Source organism: Ctenocephalides felis, unplaced genomic scaffold (genome assembly GCF_003426905.1).
Source record: "Ctenocephalides felis isolate EL2017-DRISC unplaced genomic scaffold, ASM342690v1 CF-g0.4_SCAFFOLD_03570, whole genome shotgun sequence".
NCBI lineage: Eukaryota > Metazoa > Arthropoda > Insecta > Siphonaptera > Pulicidae > Ctenocephalides > Ctenocephalides felis.
In genome coordinates this window covers 7,200,339-7,224,825 of record NW_020539724.1, presented here as the reverse complement: position 1 = coordinate 7,224,825, position 24,487 = coordinate 7,200,339, and the positions used below count along the sequence as shown (strand labels likewise).

The 24,487-nt window shown below is 28.6% G+C and overlaps 1 protein-coding gene across 4 annotated transcripts in view; it reads right to left on the bottom strand.

The window, feature by feature from the left end:
* LOC113382858 (lachesin-like) overlaps window positions 1–24,080 on the bottom strand; it is a 589,134-nt gene extending 565,054 nt beyond the window's left edge. For all 4 annotated transcript variants that reach the window (XM_026621105.1, XM_026621106.1, XM_026621107.1 and 1 more), the window contains exons 1-2: window positions 24,001–24,080; window positions 21,037–21,164 (exon numbers count right to left, since the gene is read on the bottom strand). In XM_026621105.1, coding sequence (XP_026476890.1) covers window positions 21,037–21,146 — 110 coding nt within the window. In that variant the 5' untranslated portion in view covers window positions 21,147–21,164; window positions 24,001–24,080. The remainder of the gene's footprint in view (window positions 1–21,036; window positions 21,165–24,000) is intronic.
* Between the last annotated feature and the right edge of the window lie 407 nt (window positions 24,081–24,487).

The following is a 24,487-nucleotide window of genomic DNA, read 5'->3' as shown; positions in this document are numbered from 1 at the left end:
TTGTCATAATTTGTAAACAATCATTTGGCGCCATATTGGATAAAAAAGCGTTAGTTGACAGCTGTGTAATTGAAAAAATAAGAGCAAAAAACTAATGTAGAACTACACTTTTGAACCCAAAGCTTATTAGTTAATAAGTAACATAAAAGCTAAAAATATCTGCAACATTTTTTTCAACAAAAATCAAAAGTTTTGATCGTCAGTAATTGCCAGTAATTGGGTTACAAAAATAACAGATGTCATGAATAATGAATAATCGTTAAACATCCGTAAGTGTATTTTAAAGCTGGCAGTGGAACTTAGAAGTGCAATATTGAACAATTATTTATATACTGTAATCAGTTAAAAGGTAGCCATATTGGATTTGAATTCGTCTAAAAATATCAGCTGACAGTTTGAGAAAGTTTAGGTAGAGAAAACAAATTAAACACTACGTTTCTAAACACAAAGCTTCAAAATAAGTTTTGCACAATAATTGATAATACCTCATTGCATTATTTTTTCAAAAAAAAACAATATTCTAAACTGAACTATAACATGTCCGACATTAACGAACGCCAACGAGTAACTGAACATTCATTGTTGTCAACTTGTCGGCAGGGAAAATACCAACATGAAGTAAGCCGCAAAAGAAACTAGAACTATGAAAAATTGAGAAGTTGCCGATAATTAAAAAAACTAAAATCATAATTATAAGTGTCAAGAAGATTTGTAATTATAATCAGAATTATATATTCCATATAGAAAAGATATTTTAAACAAATTTTTATAAATTGCAATCAATGAAAGGAAGCCATTTTGTACATCATCTAAACGTATCAGCTGACAGTTTGAGAATATTTAGGCAGAGAAAACAATATATACACACTTCTAAACACAAAGCTTATTGTAAGTTTACCACAAAATTGTTAATTTTTTGCACCATTTCTTTTAAATAAACAATATTACTAAATAAACAACGACACGTCCGACATTAACGAACAACAACAAGTAATTGATTTTCATAGTTGTCAACAGTTGTCAACTTGTCTAACCTATGAAGATGGTATGAAGTAAGCGACATGAACAACAAACTATTGAGAAGTTGGCAATAATTAAAATAAGATAAAATTATAATTATTAATGTCTAAAATAAAAATCATAAACAAATATCTTAATTAAATATGCATTCTTTTAATTTTCTTCAAGCAATATATTATAAGTCACCCTGTCATATTTGTACATAAATAACGCACTTCATGTCAGTGCGCTGAGCCGCTGAGTGACGTTTCAGCGAGCGCAATGGCGGCATAATAAGTGTAACAAAGGTGCAGAAAAAAATTAAAGTTTATTATTTACGAATAAATAAGATTGTAAACAAATTAAAGTGATTGATAAGATGTATAAGTGATATTTCACAATTCCAAGTAAGTATATTTCAAATCTATAACTATATTTCCATTTCCGTCGATGACAGTTCTGATCGTAATTAGCACTCTATATCACCGACTGAATTTCTGTAATAACTTTTGTATCAGTGATTCAAAATATATACGATATGATGATTCGTATACGGGATTGTATATCGCGTAACACGGTATAATAAATTATGACATTGATTAATAATATCGCATTACAGATAATGGTAATTCAATACGGCGACCTCCATCGTGAAGAAGATTAACGATCGCACAGCGAATACAATAAATAGAAACCGATAGTGCACCAGAATTGATATTAACTTGGTATATTCTGAATATCGTCAAAAAGGATTCTGAACAAATATGGAAAGATGTTACATACCCAAGGTAGGATTTTTCACTGTTATTATACTCTATTTTAAATTAAGAAGTCTCAATATATAATCGGGCTGCAATCATGAGTATGTGTTCCATTTGCTGTTGTGATGTGCATTCCAGGACCTGGTGTTTCTAGAAGGCAAACCTGTGGTTGGCCATAATCAAACTGATAAAATTATATTAGATATATCTAAAAGTGAGGGCAATATATGTTTAGCAATGTGGTCCTGAGAGGCTAGTTTCACTTGATATCATTTTTGATATCTATAATCTCAAGTAAAAATCTAAAATCTGGTATCAGTACCTTTTGATCAAGGTGACCAAAAAGGATATTGAACCTCAAGAACCAGTTGTTACTTTTCTGCCTTTTCATCATGGAATCATAGCTATAAATTGAGAAATAATCATGATTATTTGCATATTCAGTCCACACAAGTACATAAATGGTCCTTGGGTTTAGAAATAACATCATTTATATTATTCATATCCCAGTCAGGTATGAGTGCTTGGTATAATTGACCAATAATTCAATTCCAAAGTTATTTCAAACATTCTCTTCCAATTTACTGTACTCTATAAGTAGTGGGTAGTGATACTCTGAAAGGGTCTTGAATCTCTAGACCCAGTTGTTACTTTTCTGCCTCTTTATCAGGGAATCATAGCAAGGAATTGAGAAATAACCATGGTTATTTGTGTAATTATTCCATATGAACACCCAAATTGTGCTTTTATTTAGATATCACTTCATTTATATTATTCATATTCTAGTCAGGCAGGAGTGCTTGGTATAATTGTCCAAAAATTTAATCCTAAAGTATTCAAACATTATCTTAATATTTACTATAGTCTATAAGCAGTAGGTATTGATAGTCTAAAATAAGATACAACTATCTTCAATCTGATCTGCTTTATATATTCTATGTAACTAAGTCAATCATTTCATAACTAGAAAATGAGAAATAATCATAATTAATTGCATATCTATCCCACACTAATGCCTGAATTTTCCTTTTTTTAGATATAGCTTCATTTATATTAATCATATCTCAATCTGGCAGGAGTGTATGATATAATTGCCCAAAAATTCAATCTCAAAGTTAATACAAAAATTATCTTCCACTTTACTATACTCTATGAGTAATAGGTACTGATAGTGTAAAATAAGATACAACTTCCTCCTGATTTGCTGTATATATTCTATGTAACTACATCTTGTAACAAGAACTAATGTCAAGTTTAATCCCATTTCACTTCTAAAGACGATCACTGCCAAAATTAATTTAAATTTGCATGCATATTGGCAATAAAGCTATGGACAACAATCTATTGATGTGGTTTTCATCATGGTAATAGACAGACCTGGTGCTAGAATTAATTAATTTCATAAAAGGCATTGACACTTATTTTGTACAACTTTAGATGTTATTGTATTATATAAAGCCATAATTTTATGTTAAGTAAACATAAGTTGACATGGGAAAAGGCTATAAATATTTCCATTGCACAACATGGTCTCTTGACACGGAATATGAAATGATCGCGTATTATTTAAAATTCTTAACACAAAATGAGGGTTGTTTTATTGATAATAATCAATTTTCTGAGCCTATATCAGAAAGTATATATCGGTTAAATATGTACCATTATTGATATCTGAATCTATATTAAACATAGCTATAGAATATGCAAAACAAATGCAAAATATTCCAATATGTTCAAAAAAAGTTTATTAACTTCCTGAAGTTAATGTCTTTGTTAGAACATCCGATCTCTGAATTCCATGTTCCCTCGACGTTTCAAGTCATTCTGAATCGTTTAAGTCTAATATTGAAAAAGGTGTATTTTTGTATGTGATTCGATATTTTCTTGAAAAGGGCTAGACCAACTATGAAAATTTTAAAATCATTCAAAGCAATTCAATAAAGAACTGGCATTGGTTACTTTTGCAAAAAAATGGGCCAATTTTTTGCAAAACATCCTGAACCGATTTTCAAAAATTAAAAACCGTTTGAAAGATCTTAAAATAGTACTGATAAGATGTTGGCAAAGAATCGTCCTTACAAGGTGTATTAGAAAATTATCAAATCCCTTACTTTCTACAATTCCCTTAAGTGAAAAACAAAAACAAGGAGACTTCCTACAATGCGACGACATATGTCGAACTTAAATCTCCCAGGGTTATTTGTTCTACACCAACTTTATTCAATTATAAGTATCTGATCAACAAACTTTACATGCAAAATCATAAAGCTCTCTAAGAACAACACGATCATATATGCTTCAAAAGCTCAAAGTTCGACTTCCCCATTTATTATTTCGAGTGAGCTTTATCTGATGAAAACATTTGCGCCAAGGTAATTATTGTGTACGCGTGTTATTTCCCGAACCTATGCATATAATTTTAATGAAATTGTATTTGAACAAAAGTCTTTGATGCGGATTCATTTCCATCAGGAAAACTGATTCTATGAATTAATTAAATTATGCCGGAAACCAGCTGGTAGCCGCAGGTAATGATACGTCAAGTAAATAAGTGGACTTGATTACGAGCGCTATTATATCGGTACAAATGTTTTTTAAAAAGGATCATTAGAGATATGATAAAAAATATATAAAACGAGTAATTTGTAAACAAAATTTATTTATGATTAAAACCATTGAATTGCACTCATACAATGAATTCAAATATTTATTGTTCAATATTTCACTTGATTATTACATAATTCGCATAGTACACTCATCCGAGTGTAATACATTTTTTTAACTTAAAGTTAAACTAAAAAATCCGATTTTTAATTATATGTTCTGTCGACTTTTTATGCTATTCTGAATTGTTTGACACACTAACTTGAAAAAATATTAGCAATTTAATCAGTTTTCAAAAAGCTCTATAGTTTGAGTAGACATAGGACGTCTCTCTATTTGCTATTTACCGATGTGTAAACTAAGATCACTTAAATAAACTAATTTCCGAAAAAATTCTCAAAATGAAAAATATTGTTTCTTTTGCAACTGAACCAGGCCTAATAGTTTTTAAAGTCTGATTAATTTTAAAAATTTTGTCTTTCTATTTGTGGCCTCCTGGGACAAAATTCTTCTTATTGTTAGAGATTGTGTAGAGAAAGTCTCTTCCTCCAATACAAAATTTCTTGTGTTCAAGTCATTGCACATGCTTTGTAAAGATAACACTGTATTTAACCTTAATCTGGTATTTTGTCAGAAATCTTTATTAGAACAGTTGTAATAACTATTCATTCAATTTATCTCTTGTAAAATCGTTTTTTTAAACCTAATTTACTTTTTTTATTATTTTTGTATTGTTTACATTTTTACCAGTATATAGGCTCAGTAAGTCCTTTTTACTCCACCCACATCTAAGCTTTTAAAAAGGTTACATATAAACATATGTTGAATCTAACTTAAAATTAAAGGGGTATTCTAGTGTATAAATTCAAAAATATCGATTTTTTTATTTCATAGTTGCAGAGTTTAACTATCTAAGAATATGGGTACGAGAAGGTTTCTGAAAATTTGAATTATTTTCGGAGATATAGGCATTTTACTGACTAGCATTTATAGGTTTGGCTTCACGCAAATTTTTTAATGCGTTTTTCTCAATACAGACTTTTTCAGTACTGTTTATTTATATTTATATATATATATATTTATATATTTTATATTTATATTTATACACACAATTGTACAATTATAGATATTATTGACACGATTTCTCGAGTTTTATTCAACCGATTCACTTGAAATGTTCAGAGTCTTGTTTATAGACCTATCTATAGCCCGAACTATAGCCCAAATTCCAATTTTTACTATTTTTAAAAAATTTGAGAAACTCAAAAAAACAGTAAAAAAAAAACACTTTTTTTCAAACAGTCGCCAATTTGTAAATTTTTTTTTTTTACTTATCGCTAGTTCGGGCGATTGCGACATCATTGTAGATTAATAATCTATTTAATTTTTGCATTTCCGATGACTAGGAGGGCTGAAATCATGCCAAGACTGAGGTGCCAATTTTTTGAGACCATCCACTTTATCAGCTGCCAGTTTTTACAATTTTCAACTTTTTTATTTTTTAATTTTTGTTTTGTATTTTAATAATATTAATAAAGAAGTGGTAAAAAAATGGATAGTAAAAACATTCATTGCTTTCTTTTACGACACTTTAAAAATGACCTAAAATTCATCGCTCTACACTAGAATACACCCTTAACAATACATCTTTGCAAGGACAGAATAATTAAATAACATATTTTTACAAATTATATGAAGTTCTCGTAAACTAAACAACAGTGCTCAATAGTGAGCAACTAAAATGGCAACTAAATAAAAATTTGTTGTAGCTTATCAAACGTGATTTTAAAAACCGGCTTAAAAAAATCTAAAATTTAGAAACCATTTTACAGATACCGAATATCTCTAACTAATTCCTCGTTAGTTCATCATATGGTGTAAACTATCTCGAAGACAGTTTCCTCCCCAGTATTGGTTTCCTTTGCCGTGGGTGCCAAAACGCGTGTGTGCGGTGCGATTGTTTATGAACGCGGTCTGTTCCGTCTGTTCGGTCGGTTCCTTCGGTTCCGGCGTTTGAGCCGTGATTTGTGTCTCGTAACCTCGTACCCAATTTTCTAACAAGTCGCCGCGATATGCCTCGAGCATGTGACGCCACCAAAACACACTAACGAAACGTGCCGCCGCGTCAGGCGAAAGGGACGTCTAATTGTACCGCAGCGTTTCTGTTAACGTGATTTATAGCGATACTTGGCTTGCTTATTATGGCATGTCGGCTGGATTATCACATATTTTTTGTGTGAGATGCCGGTGAGCAGCAGTTTGGGAAACTAGTCTAAGGATAGAGTTATACACCATACTTTGTTCAAACAAAGGACGCAAACAATTTTTTGTTAATTTTTACAAGTTATTAATCAATGTTTTGGGAATATTAGAAATATCATATATAAAAATGAATTGCAAAATGTGTTGGTAAACGCATAACTCAACAACGCATGGACCAATTTGGCCAATTCTTCTTTTAAATGTTCGTTGAAGTCCAAAAATGGTTCTTACAGCGAGAAAAATTCGAATAATTGCCGGAAAACCCCTAAAAACAGCGCTTTTCTTTTTCACATACAAACGATTTCTAACTAAAACGTAGAATCAATTTGAGCTTTAAAGCTATTATATAAAGTTCATATTAAACTACAAGCACTCACTGTTTACTCCTATTATTCGGATTTTGATAAATCATTCTGAAGTCTGATAAGGAAATTTTCTAGGATGTATGTGAATATAAAGTACTGGGATGTTTGTGCAATATTGTAGAAATAAATGAAAAAAATTGTAAAAAACGACATGTCATTGTTTACATTGAAAACAAATGAAAACTATCATTTGCCAAAAAATTCAATTTACTTATGAACCTAGACAATATTAGAATATGTATAATAAAATTATGATTATGAATAATAAAAATGAAATGTCTACATTATTATTGCCAAAAGGCAGCTGACATGTGCCAGAAATTGAAATAATATAAAATACAGTATATGTTTGGTACATTGAATGATATACATATGAACAGGATATGGCAAATTAATTCACTTTAAATATGAAATTAAGCATTAATGAGGCCCGTTCTACCTTTAATGCGATGCACGCGAAAAATACAAGCGCACGCGTTAGGGGGCACAAGGTTCGGATATTAAATTTTCAATATAGTTTTTTTTTTTTATACATAATTTCTTTGCATCTTTTACTAATCTTTCCACAATATTTTTAAAATTCGTAAAAATTTCAGTTTATAACAATAAATGGGAAAGTAAAGATGAATGCATACAATTCGTCCCTCACGATATCGATTAGGAGAAGTTTTAGATGCAATTTTGGATATCTTAAATAATAAAAAATTAAATTAATTTAATCCAACATGACGTACCAGTGTTATCTTATGGTTATGGTTATGTTATACCGTTTAAAAGACTTCAATTTCCAATATAGTGTGGAAATTAAGGCTCATAATTTTATTTAAATTTTACATCGCTCATATTATAAATGTATATGCATTTGGGCGTGAAGAGTAATTTAAAAAACAATAATTATTATTTTTAGGTAGACGGTAAATATCAGTATATTATATTAAAAATAATTGTAGACATGGACAGAAAGAACAACGTCTGTCGGGTCACCTAGTATATATATATATATATATATATATATATATATATATATATATATATATATAAGTTGACTTTTCAAAAAATTCTCTGAATAGGATCTATCGATAAAGCACAATATAAACGAATTGGTCTTATGCTTACAGATTAATTTTGTCTAGTAAATTAACAGTAAACAAAATATTCACAAAAACTGTATTTAATACTTAAATAATAAATTCTGTGTCGACACAAATCTCGTGTAAGTATATTAAGAGCACTTAAAGTACACGGAATAAGAAACATAAATATTAATAAGGCATAGCTGATTTATAATTCCCTTTACGGTTTTTCTTTTCCGCTCGTAATCGGATTTATTTCGATGATTATTCTTAGTTTTTTCACAAAACTGCATGGATTTCATTATCCTTTAAAAAAGACTATAAAACCTATAGAAACCATAAACATGTAAAACTCTTAATTATAGTATAACGGAGCTATTTGCGTGAATAGTTGGGAATGGAAATCCAAATTAGGTTAAATTAGGTTTCGTTAGTGTTTTTTATTACATTCTACTTTAAATGTGATATATCGCTTTGGTTATAAGGTAATAAAACATTTTTAAATAGGGTATTAAATGTTGAATAACAATAGAGCTTTTTTATTTCTAGTAACAAATTATGATACTATCAAAGTTTTATTTTAAAAATGGGTGATTGTACATAAATATTGTCCTTTATATATAACATTGACAGTCAGATGTCCTGGTTTTAGTAGCGATTTTTAATTTGCAACCGAAATCGTTGGAATCGTTTTATTCAGAATCGTAAATCAAGAAGATAAGAGGGCAGAGATCGTGCTTTTTGACTAAACAGTCGCACCCGAAGAAACTTTTAGCAAAACGCTTTTGCGATATCTGAAACGAGCAATAAAATATTCCCATAGAATCCCACAACATGCCGATACAGAATTTATACATAATATTTTTATAACATACATACATAAATTATATACAAATGTAAATTATTGGTTATATATGTATATATATATATGTATGTATATACAAAGTATCAAAGGTTAATTATCAGCAATAAGTATAATTATCCTGATCCCTAACAAACCTTAAAACTGCGGTAAACGTTAAAATTTCGTTAAATATAATAATTCGTCATAATCCTCTAATTGCTCCTGGCAATTGGCATTCAGAGGAGCACTTTCCTCCGAGCTTTTCCTCCGAAAAGGTAACGCCGGAATATATCATTGTATTATCTAAAACATGTAAAATGGGTTATTTATACCCCTCTTGGGACTTGTACCGAATGTTATCGTTTGCCAGCTTTCAAATTGTTCGCCATGCCATTTTATTTCATTTTATACTGATATATGGCCGGTTTGATAAAAATTCCCAGGTATCTATATAGAGCTGTAACATTTAAACATATTATTCAAATGTAGAAATAATGGATTTTGTAGTTGTTGAGATATATGACCTACGGGATACGCATAAAAATTTATATGTTGTTTATTTCGCGGAATTTATTATATGTTAAATGGGTATTTTCATTTTGTAGCAAACATTTCCAACTAGATATTCGAATCTCTACGAGCTGCTAACTATTTAATATATTTTATATTAATAGAAATTCTAGTTTGTAGTCCAATAGTAATAATATATTATTACTTATTTCGGTAAATTGCATATTTTGAACTTTTTAGATGTTTTTCAAAATTTTGGATATTTTGAGATGTTTTTCAAAATTTTGGATATTTTGAGATGTTTTTCAAAATTTTGGATATTTTGAGATGTTTTTCAAAATTTTGGATATTTTGAGATGTTTTTCAAAATTTTGGATATTTTGAGATGTTTTTCAAAATTTTGGATATTTTGAGATGTTTTTCAAAATTTTGGATATTTTGAGATGTTTTTCAAAATTTTGGATATTTTGAGATGTTTTTCAAAATTTTGGATATTTTGAGATGTTTTTCAAAATTTTGGATATTTTGAGATGTTTTTCAAAATTTTGGATATTTTGAGATGTTTTTCAAAATTTTGGATATTTTGAGATGTTTTTCAAAATTTTGGATATTTTGAGATGTTTTTCAAAATTTTGGATATTTTGAGATGTTTTTTTAAACTTTGGATATTTTGAGATGTTTTTCTAAACTTTGGATAAATTTAGACGTTTTTCTAAACTTTGGATAAATTTAGATGTTGTTCTAAATTTTAGATTTTTCTAGATAGCAGATCTTTTAGGCATAGTTTTATACTAAAGGCAATGCTATATTCTAGACATTGTTCTAAAATTCAGGCAAAGTTTTGACATTTAGTCCTCATTCTAAATTTTAGTCAAAGTTTCAAATTTTAGACCATGTTCTAAACTGTTAACTCTAAAGTTTAGACCTAGCTTTAAATTCTAGACCTTATTCTAAATTTTAGATACTGTTCTAAACTCAATATTTCAAAGATCTAAATGTTAGCTCTTGTTCTAAATTCAATATTTCAAAGATTGAAATGTTAGTCCTTGTCCTAAATTATAGCCCTTGTTCTAAATTTTAGACATTGTTCTAAATTTTAGGCATAGTTTTCAATTATGACCTTGTTCTATATTTTACATATTGTCCTAAGTTCAATGTTTTAATGCTCTATTTACTCGCACTATATATAGTTCTATATTTTAGACAATGTTCTGAATTTTAGAAAAAAGTCCGAAATTTTAGACAAAGTTTTAAATTTTAGTTTTTGTTCTAAATTTAAGTGCTAGTTTCAAATTTTACATCTCGTTCTAAATTTTAGATTTTGTTCTAAATTTCAGATCTTGTTCTAAATTCTAGACCTGCTTTTAAATTTCAAGTCTGATTCTAAATTGCAGATCTGGTTCTAAATTTTAGATTAGGTTCTATATTATAGGACGGGTTTTGAGCCTGAAGTCAAAAAGTTGCAAGAGCAGAGGCTCCTGGGTCACTAGTTATTTAGTGGCACCGACTTTTTGTAAAGAGCAAGCCAGATTAGATAGACCTAAATTGATAGTTTTGATTCCAATAACCAAACTGATACATTTGCGTGCTTTTAATTAGAAATCCATATAACCGAATCCATTCCAAATGTTTATAAAGATCTCCATCCCGACAATAAATGGAATTGTCCAGCTTGATTAACGGCAAAATAAAATTAATGATCCGTTGCAGAGAGCGTCCCTAGGTGAATCGTAACACTTTATATACGTTAAACGTGTTACACTCGGAATGATACGCCACTCACGTGCACCATTTGCGATTTCAGTTTGTGTGAACGTCAGTCGATGTGTTATCTGCATTTTTCCTTCGAGGCCACCATGCACCTGATGAATTGCCCGATAATGCCACCGACGGACGCAGAAAAAGCATATTTTCTAGGTAAAACAACAGGGTGTAAAATGAAAATTACGATTCGAGGAAATAATGCAGCGGGAAAAAAAATTCTCGCCTTTGGGAAAATGGATACAGAACGTAGAAGTAGAGCGTGTGACAGAAATTGTAATAAAATATCAATTTTTGTGTTTACAAGTTTATATCATATATACCTGTAAGGTGACATCATGAGATTACGCCAATTACAAAAGAAAAATACAAAAATGAAGAATTTTTTTTTTCGTTTTTCCCAATATATCATGGCAGGGTTGGATGGAAGTACATGACATACACAACTCAGAAAATTTCTTACGTTTTTTCTAATTTTCTAGAAGCTACATTTTTGACATAATGAGATTACACAAATTACAAAGAAATTTACAAAAATAAAAAACATATGAACTGTATTTGATTTTCCTCGAAATATCACAATATTAGTTGGATGGAACCACATGGCATACACAACTCAGAAAATTTCTTACTATTTTCTTAGTTTTCTAGAAGCAACATTTTATGAGATTACGCAAATTACAAAGAAATTTGCAATGAAAAATATGAATTGTATTTCAATTTTCTCGATTTTTCTCGAAATAACATTAATAATTGTATGGAAGCACAAGGATACGATAACCCAGCAAATTTCCTACAATTTTTCTAATTTTCTAGGAGCAGATATGATACAGAAATTCAACGCCTTTGAACAATTTCTTATGGAAACTCTGAAATGAAAGCTTTGTACTTTTTCTAGCAAATATTTATCAAGCTATACAAGAAAGTTTACAGAGAACATAAAGAGCTAAGAGTATAAATGTGTAAAATCAACAAATTATTAATAAAGTATATATTAATAAAATGTATATGAGATCTACAAGTAATAAAAGAAATGCGTAAATGCGGACTTATTTAACTCCAAAGTTATTATAATTTTCAATGAACGATATTACATATGACAAACAAGATGTAAATAAATCTTTAAACAAAATCGACAACTTGGGTATACATACTGCCTTTTAATTTATTACCTTTGATTTGTTGAAAGTTAAGTGATATTAATTTTTTCAACACCATCAAATTGATAAAATCCAAGATTTGTGTGCTATTTCTAAATATGTTATTTTTGATATTAAACTTCATTTGATAATTTTTTTTTCTCGATTGTTATATTATTTCTATCTCTTCAAAACCCATATTTTACATTCATCTCATAAATAAATTAATCACTATTAGATATTGCAAATATTTTTTTGGAATTGAGTGTTGTTTAATTTCAGAAAACTAATATTTATAAAATCATCAAGAGCATCTCAAATGTTTAAGTTATATTATGTATGTACATTTAAATAGTGTAATATAGTTATACCAAAATTAGCATTTGCATTAGCAAATTAGAATTCAATAGAATTGGATATAAAATGTGTGTAAAATGAAGAAGCATGTTAAAATAAAATAATCTAGAATATTAAACAGAAATATAGCTAGCTATGAAAATTGAAATAATTATAAGCTTGATAATCTTTTAGAAATGTTTGCAAGACTTCCAATATTGTAACCACATCATGAGTTACAATAAGAAATATTACTAATCCTTCTCGTACACCTGAGGTCAACTGGACCCCAACGCCACTTTTAGTAACTATTTTTCACAAGGTCTCGTTTCCGAGAAGTTTCAGATTTACGTTTGAAATTTCAGAAATGTATGCATTGTAAACTTAGATTTTAGAATGTTTTTTTTTTTGAACTTACTCGGGTCTGGTGGACCCCATGTGTCTGCCTCGGTATTAGCCTAGAGTGTGTACGTTGAAGGTTAAATACATGAGTTAGTTGTATCTAAACTTAGTATGAATATATGTTAATTAGTTTAAAATCTAAGCAAATCTTCGTCAAATGTTATCCAAGTTCTGTATCAAGAGTATATTAGGGTTGCATTAGCATATACTGCCGGTATTCCCTTGGTAATTGTTCGAGGATCTTCTGACATGACGGTTAGCTATATTGCATCAAACTATCAAGGTAATATCTCGTGTGTTATGTCGCACCAGGAATCGACATCAAACGGCACCTTATTCGATATTAAATCACCCATTTAATCGATATAGGGACCCAAAATTTATTTCGGACTTTGTACTTTTGTTACGTAGTTATAGAATTTAATAAAACTCTCCTTCGATAATTCAGGTTGTTGGGTTATAATTTAACCCGTGTAGCTGTGAACTGTATTAAACACTGATTTGTTTGTATATTATGTATTTGTTGCAGTTCTAATTACAATCACTGATTTGTTACTAAGTTATAATGAAAGAAGATATACTTATTTTTATTGGTTATTTACATGTTGTTGAACGGACTTTACTTTTAGAAATGAACAACTAGTTCAAATTAAAACACTCCGATACCCCATCTACCAGGGGTAGCAGCCATTCCGTGTAAAGCTCAATGCCCTGAAGTTTGTCACCTTCATGGCCAATATAATAAAACGAAAGTATGTCCGTACAGACTTACTGGTAAACTAACTTCAAAAACAGGTGAATCTATGAGTAGGTGTTCTATGAATCGCGGTGATGTAAAATATATAACCTAGGAGACAACCCAGTTGTTGACCTAATGTGATTATATTAGGTATGTTTTTTTTATAGTCGATGATTACTTAGTACCAATGCCCCAAAATACTAATATCACTTCATAGTATCCACAGTGATTTATTTTTCTATATTGAATCTATTTTTTCTACTATAATTGGTACATCATCCCTTCTATCAAGCCTCATTTTTTCTTTCTCCAAATGATGTTCGTGGTCAGAAGAGATAGCAGGGTATTCGTTCGCGTTCTCTCATATGGTAAAAAGTCTATTTCCTACATTATTCTTACTGCCAAAGACAGACTGTTACGGAAGTAACTTTTCCAAGTGAAAAACAAAACCGACTATTAGTCACTGAAACTGGATTTTCCTTAGGCGAAACAACGACACGAGGTTTGCAGAAAAATTCGATAATGTCGATAGTTTAACTTTTACTTTTTGGAAATAATCATAAAAATAGAAAATTATTATAGAATAACCCTATAAAATAGATAAAAATTATAAAACAATTGTAACTTTGAAATTAATTATTTTACTTTAGAACAAATCAAAGACATTTATAAAAACTAAAAATATGTTATTTCTTAGTAAAAATTCAGAAAAAAACTAAATTCAATAATAAACGAAAAAACAGAAATGAGAAATTAAAAATCAATTAATTACTATCGCATTGACAAAACTAAATTTTATGCATCGAATGCAAATCGCCTTTACCTAAGATTTTTACTCTGGTGCATCAATAGTTAAATTGGAAAATAATTTATTCATAGAATGCAAAATCTAATATTAAAACCCATTTTCCATCAATAGACATTATTAATCAATATTCATACGTCTGTGCTATTAAATTCGATTTGAAACATTCATGGAACTATTTAGAATTATTATTGAAGCTGTGTTGCAGTAGAACACATGATTGAAAAGCTCGTTAGCACAAATATTCAAAATGATTTATAGTTTTAAATAATTTATCGCCATTTATTGAACGAAATTTAATAAATTGATAATCAGCCCTACTATATGCATTGTAAATTATTATATATTTTATATATTAACCAACAAATTATTATCACAGCATTTAGATGCTGCTTTTGTAATGTTGATGTCAAACGATTGAGAATGACTTTAAAAGTCGAGAAAACAGAATTTCTGGGGCAAATTGTATTGTAACCTATATTTTGGTAGCTTCCCAAAAAATTATAGATTCCTTTTCCCTTTTATCAATGTACTCAAACAACAAAGTGTTTCAAACAAAATGTTTTTTTACTCGTCCTGATTTTCCACAATGGCAAGCAATAAAAAAATCCACCCCAAAGTGGCTCTTTAAAAAAATCATACACTTATTCGCATAAAAATAATACGAGGAAAATTCGTGCAATTTTTCCACGAGGAAAGAAAACGTGGGTACCCTGTCTAACCCTCATGTAGTTATTACATAGAATTTTCGGCTATTAAATAAACGACACAGTGTTTCGCCTAAATGTAGGTATCATTTTGGCTGTGGAAAAAAGTGTATGTAATAACTTCGAGATACTTAAGAAAATACATAACAGAATGAAATAAATGTGATTTTCGTGTGCTTAATGAAAAATATTAATAGAAATGATCGGTGTTGTACATATGAAAACACATTAGTTATTAGTTATATATACTTGTGCATAATAAACAAGCAATAACTATTAGAAGTAATATTAAACATAATTATTTAATTTCTACCAAAAATAAAGTAGGTACTCAGGCATAGTCAATTACTAAAGTTTATAAGCTGTTTTATTGTTGCTAAAATCAGATTTTTTTAACATAGGTTACCATTATTATTATTGCTGCAATGTTAGCTTTAGAGTATGAAATTAACAAAAAACAGAATTTAAAAATAATTATTTTAAAATTGCTCAGTGCTTTAGATATTTTTAATTATTAATCATAAACAGAATTTAAAAAAAATCAATTGTTCAGTTTTTTTTTCATGACTAATTGATAAAAGGTAGCTTTGTTTTTCTACAGGCATTAAATTAAAAGTTAAAAGAAATATGTAGGTATGAGCCTTATGAATGATATTATTTCAAAGATTTTAATTAATTTTAATAATAATAATTTTAATAATATTTTTGAAGAATTTTAAAGTTTTTAAATAGTATTAAAGGTATATATTTATATATAAATACAAATTTTGTTTACATTTCTATACCAATTTGAAGACTCTTAAAAATTTTAATTTTTAGTACGAAAAGATTCAGCAATATGTCTTAAGGTGCGACTAGTTTATTTTTCAATTTTCAGAAACACAAAAATAATAATTGCACAAAGAGAAACCAAAAACTTATTAAGTCGATTATTTACTATTTATTTATCGTAATGAATTGTCAAATGTACTTGAATCAAATGCAAAAAGAATGATTTGTTGAATATCAAACTTTGATAATCTTTCACAAAAGATCTAATGCTGTCTTTTTTTATTCTCGATAGAAAAATTTCCGATCTGAGTTATGGTTTCAGCTAACAGATTTGCTTTAGGGTGTTTTCTGTTTATATACAATGAGGAAATGTGTATTTTCGTTCAAAATATGGATTTTTCATCACGTTTCCAACTAGTGTCCGAACATACGTTTATTAATAATCGTTACAATGTGAAACAATTACATGGGGCCTGTTTTTGTTTTCTTGTTGTTGCCCATAACTGCTGGGAAACATGAAAATCGCTCGTGCGCTTGTGGAAGTTATGAGTTTTCTTAACAATAAGTATTTAATGACGTGGTTATTAATTTTTCCCTTTTTTTTCTTTACTTTATTATAACCAACGGTAGCTCTGGCCGAGAGGTAATTTTCTGTTAAAATCCTTGCAAGGTAGGAAATAGGATAATAAATTTAAAGAATTGTTACATTTATTAAGGTTAACGTAAGTTTCGGGTTTAATATTGTTTTAAATAATGTACGAAAAAATATAATGTATTATATATACAGGGTGTCCCGGAACTCAACCTCAAGCCAAAACGGGGTGATAGTATTAATTCTAACAGTTATAAAAAAAAAATGTTTAATGTTTAATGAACATTTAGGTGCAACCTAGAGCTTTGGTAAAATCGTCACAATTTTTCGGTCATCACATTGGCACATACATCCATTTTTTTTTAAGGTATCCAAAATGTTCAGAAGGTATTGAAACGTATAGATATGTTATAAATTATTGTCTGGTGAGAATAGTATTCGCAAAAAAATCGAAAGTTAATTTTTTTATACATCTTTTCTATTCAGAGGTTTTTGAACATTTTGGCATACCTTAGAAAAAATGTATCTATGTGTGTATGTGTGTATGTGTGTGTGCGGATACAAATTTTTGAAACGTAAAGTTATCAAAATTTGCATTTTCGATTCTTTTGCGATTACTATAACTTACCATATAATACTCGGACGCCCAAATCAATAGATTGGGTTCCAATATAGACACTAATAAGTACTACCAAAAAATTTGCTGGTGTTCTATAGTAAAATTATAAATTAATAAAGAGGCACTTTAACTTTTACTACGGGAAGTAAAAAATGAAAAAATGTATGAAATCGAGTACAAAACTTAGAAAAAAATTACATTTAGTGCAGTTTTGATTATTCCTCCTTGTGGCCTTATAACATATGTTTTTAGTTTCTCATGTTACAGTATGTATATATTATGAGGACTTGGTTCCAGTATTCATATATGTAGTCGAAAATAGTAAGGATGCCAAAGTAGATAGGTACAATGAAATAGCATAAACCAACTGTCGGAAGGAAATGTTTGCTTATAACTTGTTCTATGAAGGAATTTCTTAGCTCCAACGCAAAAACTTTGTTACATAGGAAACGCACCAAAGCAACGAATTAATTCGCAACTTTCTCATTTCAGTCGAAAACTTTATGAAAACGCCTCTCGAAAACATTAAATTGTTTGTAAAGAATTTGTATTTCGTTTAGTACATTTTTTAGATTTAGCCGAGGAGGATGACTGACCGAATTCTCGCAAGTCATTGTAAAAGAAATTGTTTGCAAGTGCTAATTTGGAAACGATTATTATTTACAAATTAATAATATTTAAACGATTATTATTTATGATTATTCTAACAAGAAATAATTCGATGTATTCGATATACTTATATCCAATCCAATAACAAAATTGTATATAAAATTGATTGATATAGTGTATATGACTAATCTAATCGTATTCAAAGTCAAAAAAAAAACTAGTTGGTATTGGTATTTGAACTTACCGATATGTGTATATAATCGACTTAATCAATAAAAAATAAATTAATTTATGATTGATTTAAAGTATTCTGAGTCGATTTATTACACACATTTGAAAACGAATGAACGCGTTAACTCGGAGTATTTTCTAAAAGCAAATTTTCAAAAATCAACCATTTTTTATAATTGAACCTGTTTCCGTAGGACATTAATGGTTTAGTATGTTAAGACCAAGTATTCAATCGTTATACCAAGTGAATCGTCTAATTTTAATTTAAACAAACCCCAAAAAAATACTCATTTTCCTAAATTTTGATGCATTTTTAAAATTAAACTACATGTCGTAATATTTCAGTAAGATCTATAAGACCATGATATATATCACCAAAAAAGTTCCATAAAAAAGGTACAAAAATTTAGGGTTGCTAAATTTTTAACTTGCTTGTGATATCCAAAACTTGATTAAACATCATTTATAAGAATAGCCAGGTTATCATATTTTATTCGATATATGCGATAAATGCTATAGCATCCACGTCAAGTATTACACTTATATTTTACGAAATGTGCTTACCCAAACTAAGGAAAAGATAAGATAATGGAAAAATGCTACAAATATAATAGGTTTAATAATTGCAAAAAACGTAAGGTTATAAAAAATTAAATTCAAATTAATTGACTTGGTATACCATTCATATCGTAATAATTGAAATTTGAATGGTATAGCATTCATATGATTCTGCATCACAATGAAATTGAATGCATTGTATATTATTTTTGATTATATAATTAAGTATTGTGATATGAATCTCAGTATAAATTTTACATGAATTCCAAAATTCAGTTATTTATAAAGTAGTTATGTAATTTATAGAAAAAGTCAAGTAATATCATTGATGGCAATAGTTTATTGAATTATGAAAATACTTTTGATTAATCAAAATTAATTATTAATTTGATAACAATTATCTTTAATTTAAGTATTTTAAATTTATAAAAGTATAAATTTTAAAATTATAAAATACGAAATAAAAATTAAAATTGAAATAAGGAAAAATATTAAATGATATTATAAATAATAAATAATTATTTTGATTCAATCATTGTATCTATAAAATATTTGTATTAAAAATACTATTGATAGATTTTTTTTACTAAAGAGCATGAATTTCGAACTTCTAGCTAATATTATATTAAATTATAAATATTATTCTGATTCAATTACTTTCATCTATAAAATCTTTGTATTAAAAATACTTTTAACAGATTCTTCTACTAAAATGCATGAACTTCCAACTTCAAGCTATTATTATATTAAATTATAAATAATTAATAAATAATTAAATATTTATTTTAATTATTAATTAATTATAATTTTATATAATACTAGCAAGAAGTTAGTAATTCTTGCATTTTGGTAAATAATCTATTTGTACTTTTTTAATACAAATATTTTATAGATAAAAGTAATTAAATCAAAATAATTATTTGATTTATTTATTACTTATTTATAATACTTTTTATATAATACTTTTTCTTATTCAAATTTATTTTTTATTTTGTATTTCATAATTTTATGATTTATACTTTTATAAATATAAAATTATAACTATTGCCATCAATGATATTACTCGACTTTTTCAATAAATTACATAACTACTTTATCAATAACTGCATTTTAGAATTCATGTAAAATTTATACTGAGATTCATTTGATTTAATCAAAATTATTTATTCAAAAATAATATAATATACAATGCGTTCATTTGCATTGTGATGCAGAATTATATGAATGCTATAGCATTTAAATTTTAAAGTCAATTAATTCAAATTTAATTTTATATAACCTTAAGATTTTGTAATTATTAAACCTATTATACTCATAGTATTTTTGCAATATCTTATCTTTTTTCTAGCTTGGGTAAACACATTTTGTAAAATGTAACATTTGACGTGGATGCTATAGCATTTAATGATTAAAACATGATAATTGCGTTGAATAAATTTCTACTTAATTATATAATAAAAAATAATATACAATGCGTTCATGTTCATTGAGATGCAGAATTATATGAATGCTACACCATCCAAATTTTAAACTCAATTATTTTGAATTTAATTTTATATAACCTTACGTTTTTGTAATTATTAAACCTATTATATCTATAGTAATTTTGCATTATCTTATTTTTTCCGTAAGAAACGTAATACTTGACGTGGATGCTATAGCATTCATTGATCAAAATATGATATTTGCATGAATTTCTTCGCATTTAATTGCGTTTTGCAATTTTCTAAAAATAAAACAATTATTTAACGGTATCTGCACGCCTCCGAAGCGTCCATGCAGACATCAGTACTTTTATTAGGTACTTTTGTTATGGAAATTTTGAAAAAATAAAAGGACTATTTGTTACTAAACCAGAGTTTCATATTTTCTTAAATAACCTTTGATGATATCACAATGTATGCAATGGCGAAAGATGAGTAGAAAATTACTTGTTAAGCACATGGTTAATCGACATTCCTAGTTATTTATAAGTATTTGTAAAATAACCGCATCTAGCTCATAAATAAAAATTAGTCGATTATAATATTATAATCTCAATATATATCATTAAAAAAAAAAAACAAATCAATTACAAAAAAAATCTAAATCCTACCTTTAAACTGGAAGAACAATTAAATCTCAATTTGATCCGAACAAACAGAACCACTTAACATCACAATCGTTCCGAAAAATCACTGGTCAATAAATCACTAATATGCACAAAATTTTATAGTTCACACTTTAATAAATAATTATTGTTACTAGCACTTCACAACAGAATCATAGTTAATCAGATCGATATATGGAACTCATATAATATATTTAACTTTTATATTAAATTTTATTTTTAACGAAACACGTGCTCACCTATAGGCTCCCGACCGGCGACCGCTCACAACGAAGCGAAGGGCTAGACTGATTTCGGCCTCACTCCTGCGGCAGGACGGAGTAGGGCCGTGCGACAAGGGCGCCATCATCCCCTTCCAGTTGACTATCTTATCAATGGCAAAGAATTGTATTTTAAATATCGATAATTTGAAATTGGTATGACAATAATAATTGTTCATCGATTACTTCATTATCATTACATCTTTTTTTTGTTATTTATTTAACAGCAATCAGAATCTAATAGTTGTATAATGAGTGAGGCCGTGCGACAAGGGCGCCGTTATCCCCTTCCAGTTGACTATCTTATCAATGGCAAAGAATTGTATTTTAAATATTGATAATTTGAAATTGGTATGACAATAATAATTGTTCATCGATTACTTCATTATCATTACATCTTTTTTTTTTGTTATTTCTGAACAGCAATCAGAATCTAATAGTTCTATAATGAGTGAGGCCGTGCGACAAGGGCGCCGTTATCCCCTTCTAGTTGACTATTTTATCAATGGCAAAGAATTGTATTTTAAATATCGATAATTTGAAATTGGTATGACAATAATAATTGTTCATCGATTACTTCATTATCATTACATCTTTTTTTTTGTTATTTCTGAACAGCAATCAGAATCTAATAGTTCTATAATGAGTGAGGCCGTGCGACAAGGGCGCCGTTATCCCCTTCTAGTTGACTATTTTATCAATGGCAAAGAATTGTATTTTAAATATCGATAATTTGAAATTGGTATGACAATAATAATTGTTCATTGATTACTTCATTTTCATTACATCTTTTTTTTTGTTATTTCTGAACAGCAATCAGAATCTAATAGTTCTATAATGAGTGAGGCCGTGCGACAAGGGCGCCGTTATCCCCTTCTAGTTGACTATCTTATCAATGGCAAAGAATTGTATTTTAAATATCGATAATTTGAAATTGTTATGACAATAATAATTGTTCATCGATTACTTCATTATCATTACATCTTTTTACGGGACGGTACCGATTTCAAAACAGTCTACTGTACCGGCTGTTTTTTTTTTAATTATTTTTGAACAGCAATCAGAACCTAATACACCTATAAGCTGTTGTGCCGATTTAGACTTAATACTAGTCTGTTTGACAGATGGCAACCCAATCAGTTGTCACATCTCTGTATGATATATTATTATTACAATTTCTGTAATAGGGCGAATATTTTTAATGATGCAGCAATGCCGGGTGAGTGCTATTTTCTCTTGGAAATATATTACTATCTATATTTCCAAGTGAAAATCATTGTCAATGCTGTCTGACAACAGGCTGCTCGAAGTGGGTATCGAACCAGGGACCTCTGAAACAAGTCCCGTCGCTCTTAACAGCAATCAGAATCTAATAGTTCTATAAGCTGTTGTATTAATTTTCGACTTAACCCTTACGGGACGGCACCGATTTCAAAACAATCTACTACTGTACCGGCTGTTTTTTTTTTAATTATTTTTGAACAGCAATGAGAACCTAATATTCCTATAAGCTGTTGTGCCGATTTTGACTTAATACTAGTCTGTTTGACAGATGGCAACCCAAATAGCTGTCACATCTTTGTACTACATATTAGTGTTACAATTTGTTTAATATTTTTATTGGTGCAGCAACGTCGGGTGTGGGTCATTTCCACTTGATAACATGCTGCTATCTATATTTCCAAGTAAAAATCGTTGCCACAACATGCTGCTCGAAGTGGGTATCGAACCCAGGACCTTCGAATCAAATCTCATCGCTCTTAACCGCTTACCTACGGGAAATTCGATATCAAGTTCATGGATAGATATCAACAAAAATCTATGTTTATTAAGAAATTAACACATGTATGTATTACATACATATTTTCCTACAATTAAATTAAGCATTAATCATGAAATAAAATATTTAAATACCTATGCACGAATAATTTGTTTACAATATCTGTTTGGTAATTTGCATTTTTTAACCGTGAAATAAGTACGTAATAAATTTAATTTGGTTTGCATGAATTCCGGCCGGATAAACGAGTTTCTACTGTGATTTGAAATTCGTATGTCAGTAATAATTGTTTATTTATTTTCAATAATTAATCTGTTACATCATACTGCCATTGTCCAAATTAATTCCAAATATTAATACTGCCTACTTATGATATATGATCTTATTTACAGATGCTGCATGACATCGTGCTTCAAAATTGCTGAAACTTCTGGTGCCGAAAAATGAATTCTTAAAAAAAATATTTTTCAAAAAAACTTAGAAAAAATTAGATTTATGATAATTTTTTTGAAATAAGAACTGTTTTTTTGTACCGAAAATGACATTTTTTAAATATTTTAATTTTTTTATAATTTATATATGTTAAACTCGATTTGGCTATTTATTCTCATTCAATATTTTATATTTTATTTAAATAAATTTATAATTATATAAATAAAAGTATAAATAAATTGATTTCATTCTTTCATTATAAACTTTATGTGCATTGCATATAAATAAATTACAATTATAATATATATGCGTATATATGGAGTATTTCAGGTTATATAAGCGCAAGGACTTTCAATCAAATTTAGTACTCATGTGCTATGGGAATCTTATAGGAATTTTATATACAGGTATTCATATGTATACTGTTGAAACCATGGACTACTATCCACGGATTTATATATGGATTTACACATGCTTATAAATGGCCTAGCTGCCTTTAGTTTGTATGGAAATTGGATATATAAATGTATATATTGATATTTCTTCAAAACCGAGACCATAATTATATATCTAATAGCGTATAAAGCGATATATATAGCGATTTCAAGTACATTATTATAATTTGGGGAGGGTATACAGATTTTTTTTTTAAAAAATTACAGTACACAATAAACATCATGCTTTTGACAATTACTATCCTAGACAATATAATAATGATTACTATAACTTACCTTCCTTCTACTTCCGATAGTCAGCAATCCCAAGAATCAAGATGTGGCGACCAGTGATGTGACGACGACCACTACACCAAGAAAAGATACGACTAATGAGGTTCTGATAGACCTGACAGAAGTATTACAAAAGCAGTATTTCAAAGCGTGTGCTATATGCACATACTACTCATAATATATAAATAATAGTTACGAATTATGCTAAAAAATCTGAAATGGCTTTTCAACTTATTTATTACACCAATTTTACCATAAATAACATGGATTTTTAATTTATTTATTTTAATAAGTCAAACTTGAAGAAGTTTGTATGTTCATTTGAATTTCTCAATAAATTTGCTTCTGGATTAGAACTTGAAACCCAAAACAGGAACGATTGCCATTGCAACCGAAGCCATTTAACGACCTCCTTCATTTGGTGTACAATTGATTGATTTTGGTACATGTGTGAACAATATCTTCACATACCTCCCTCGCCATTTAACTT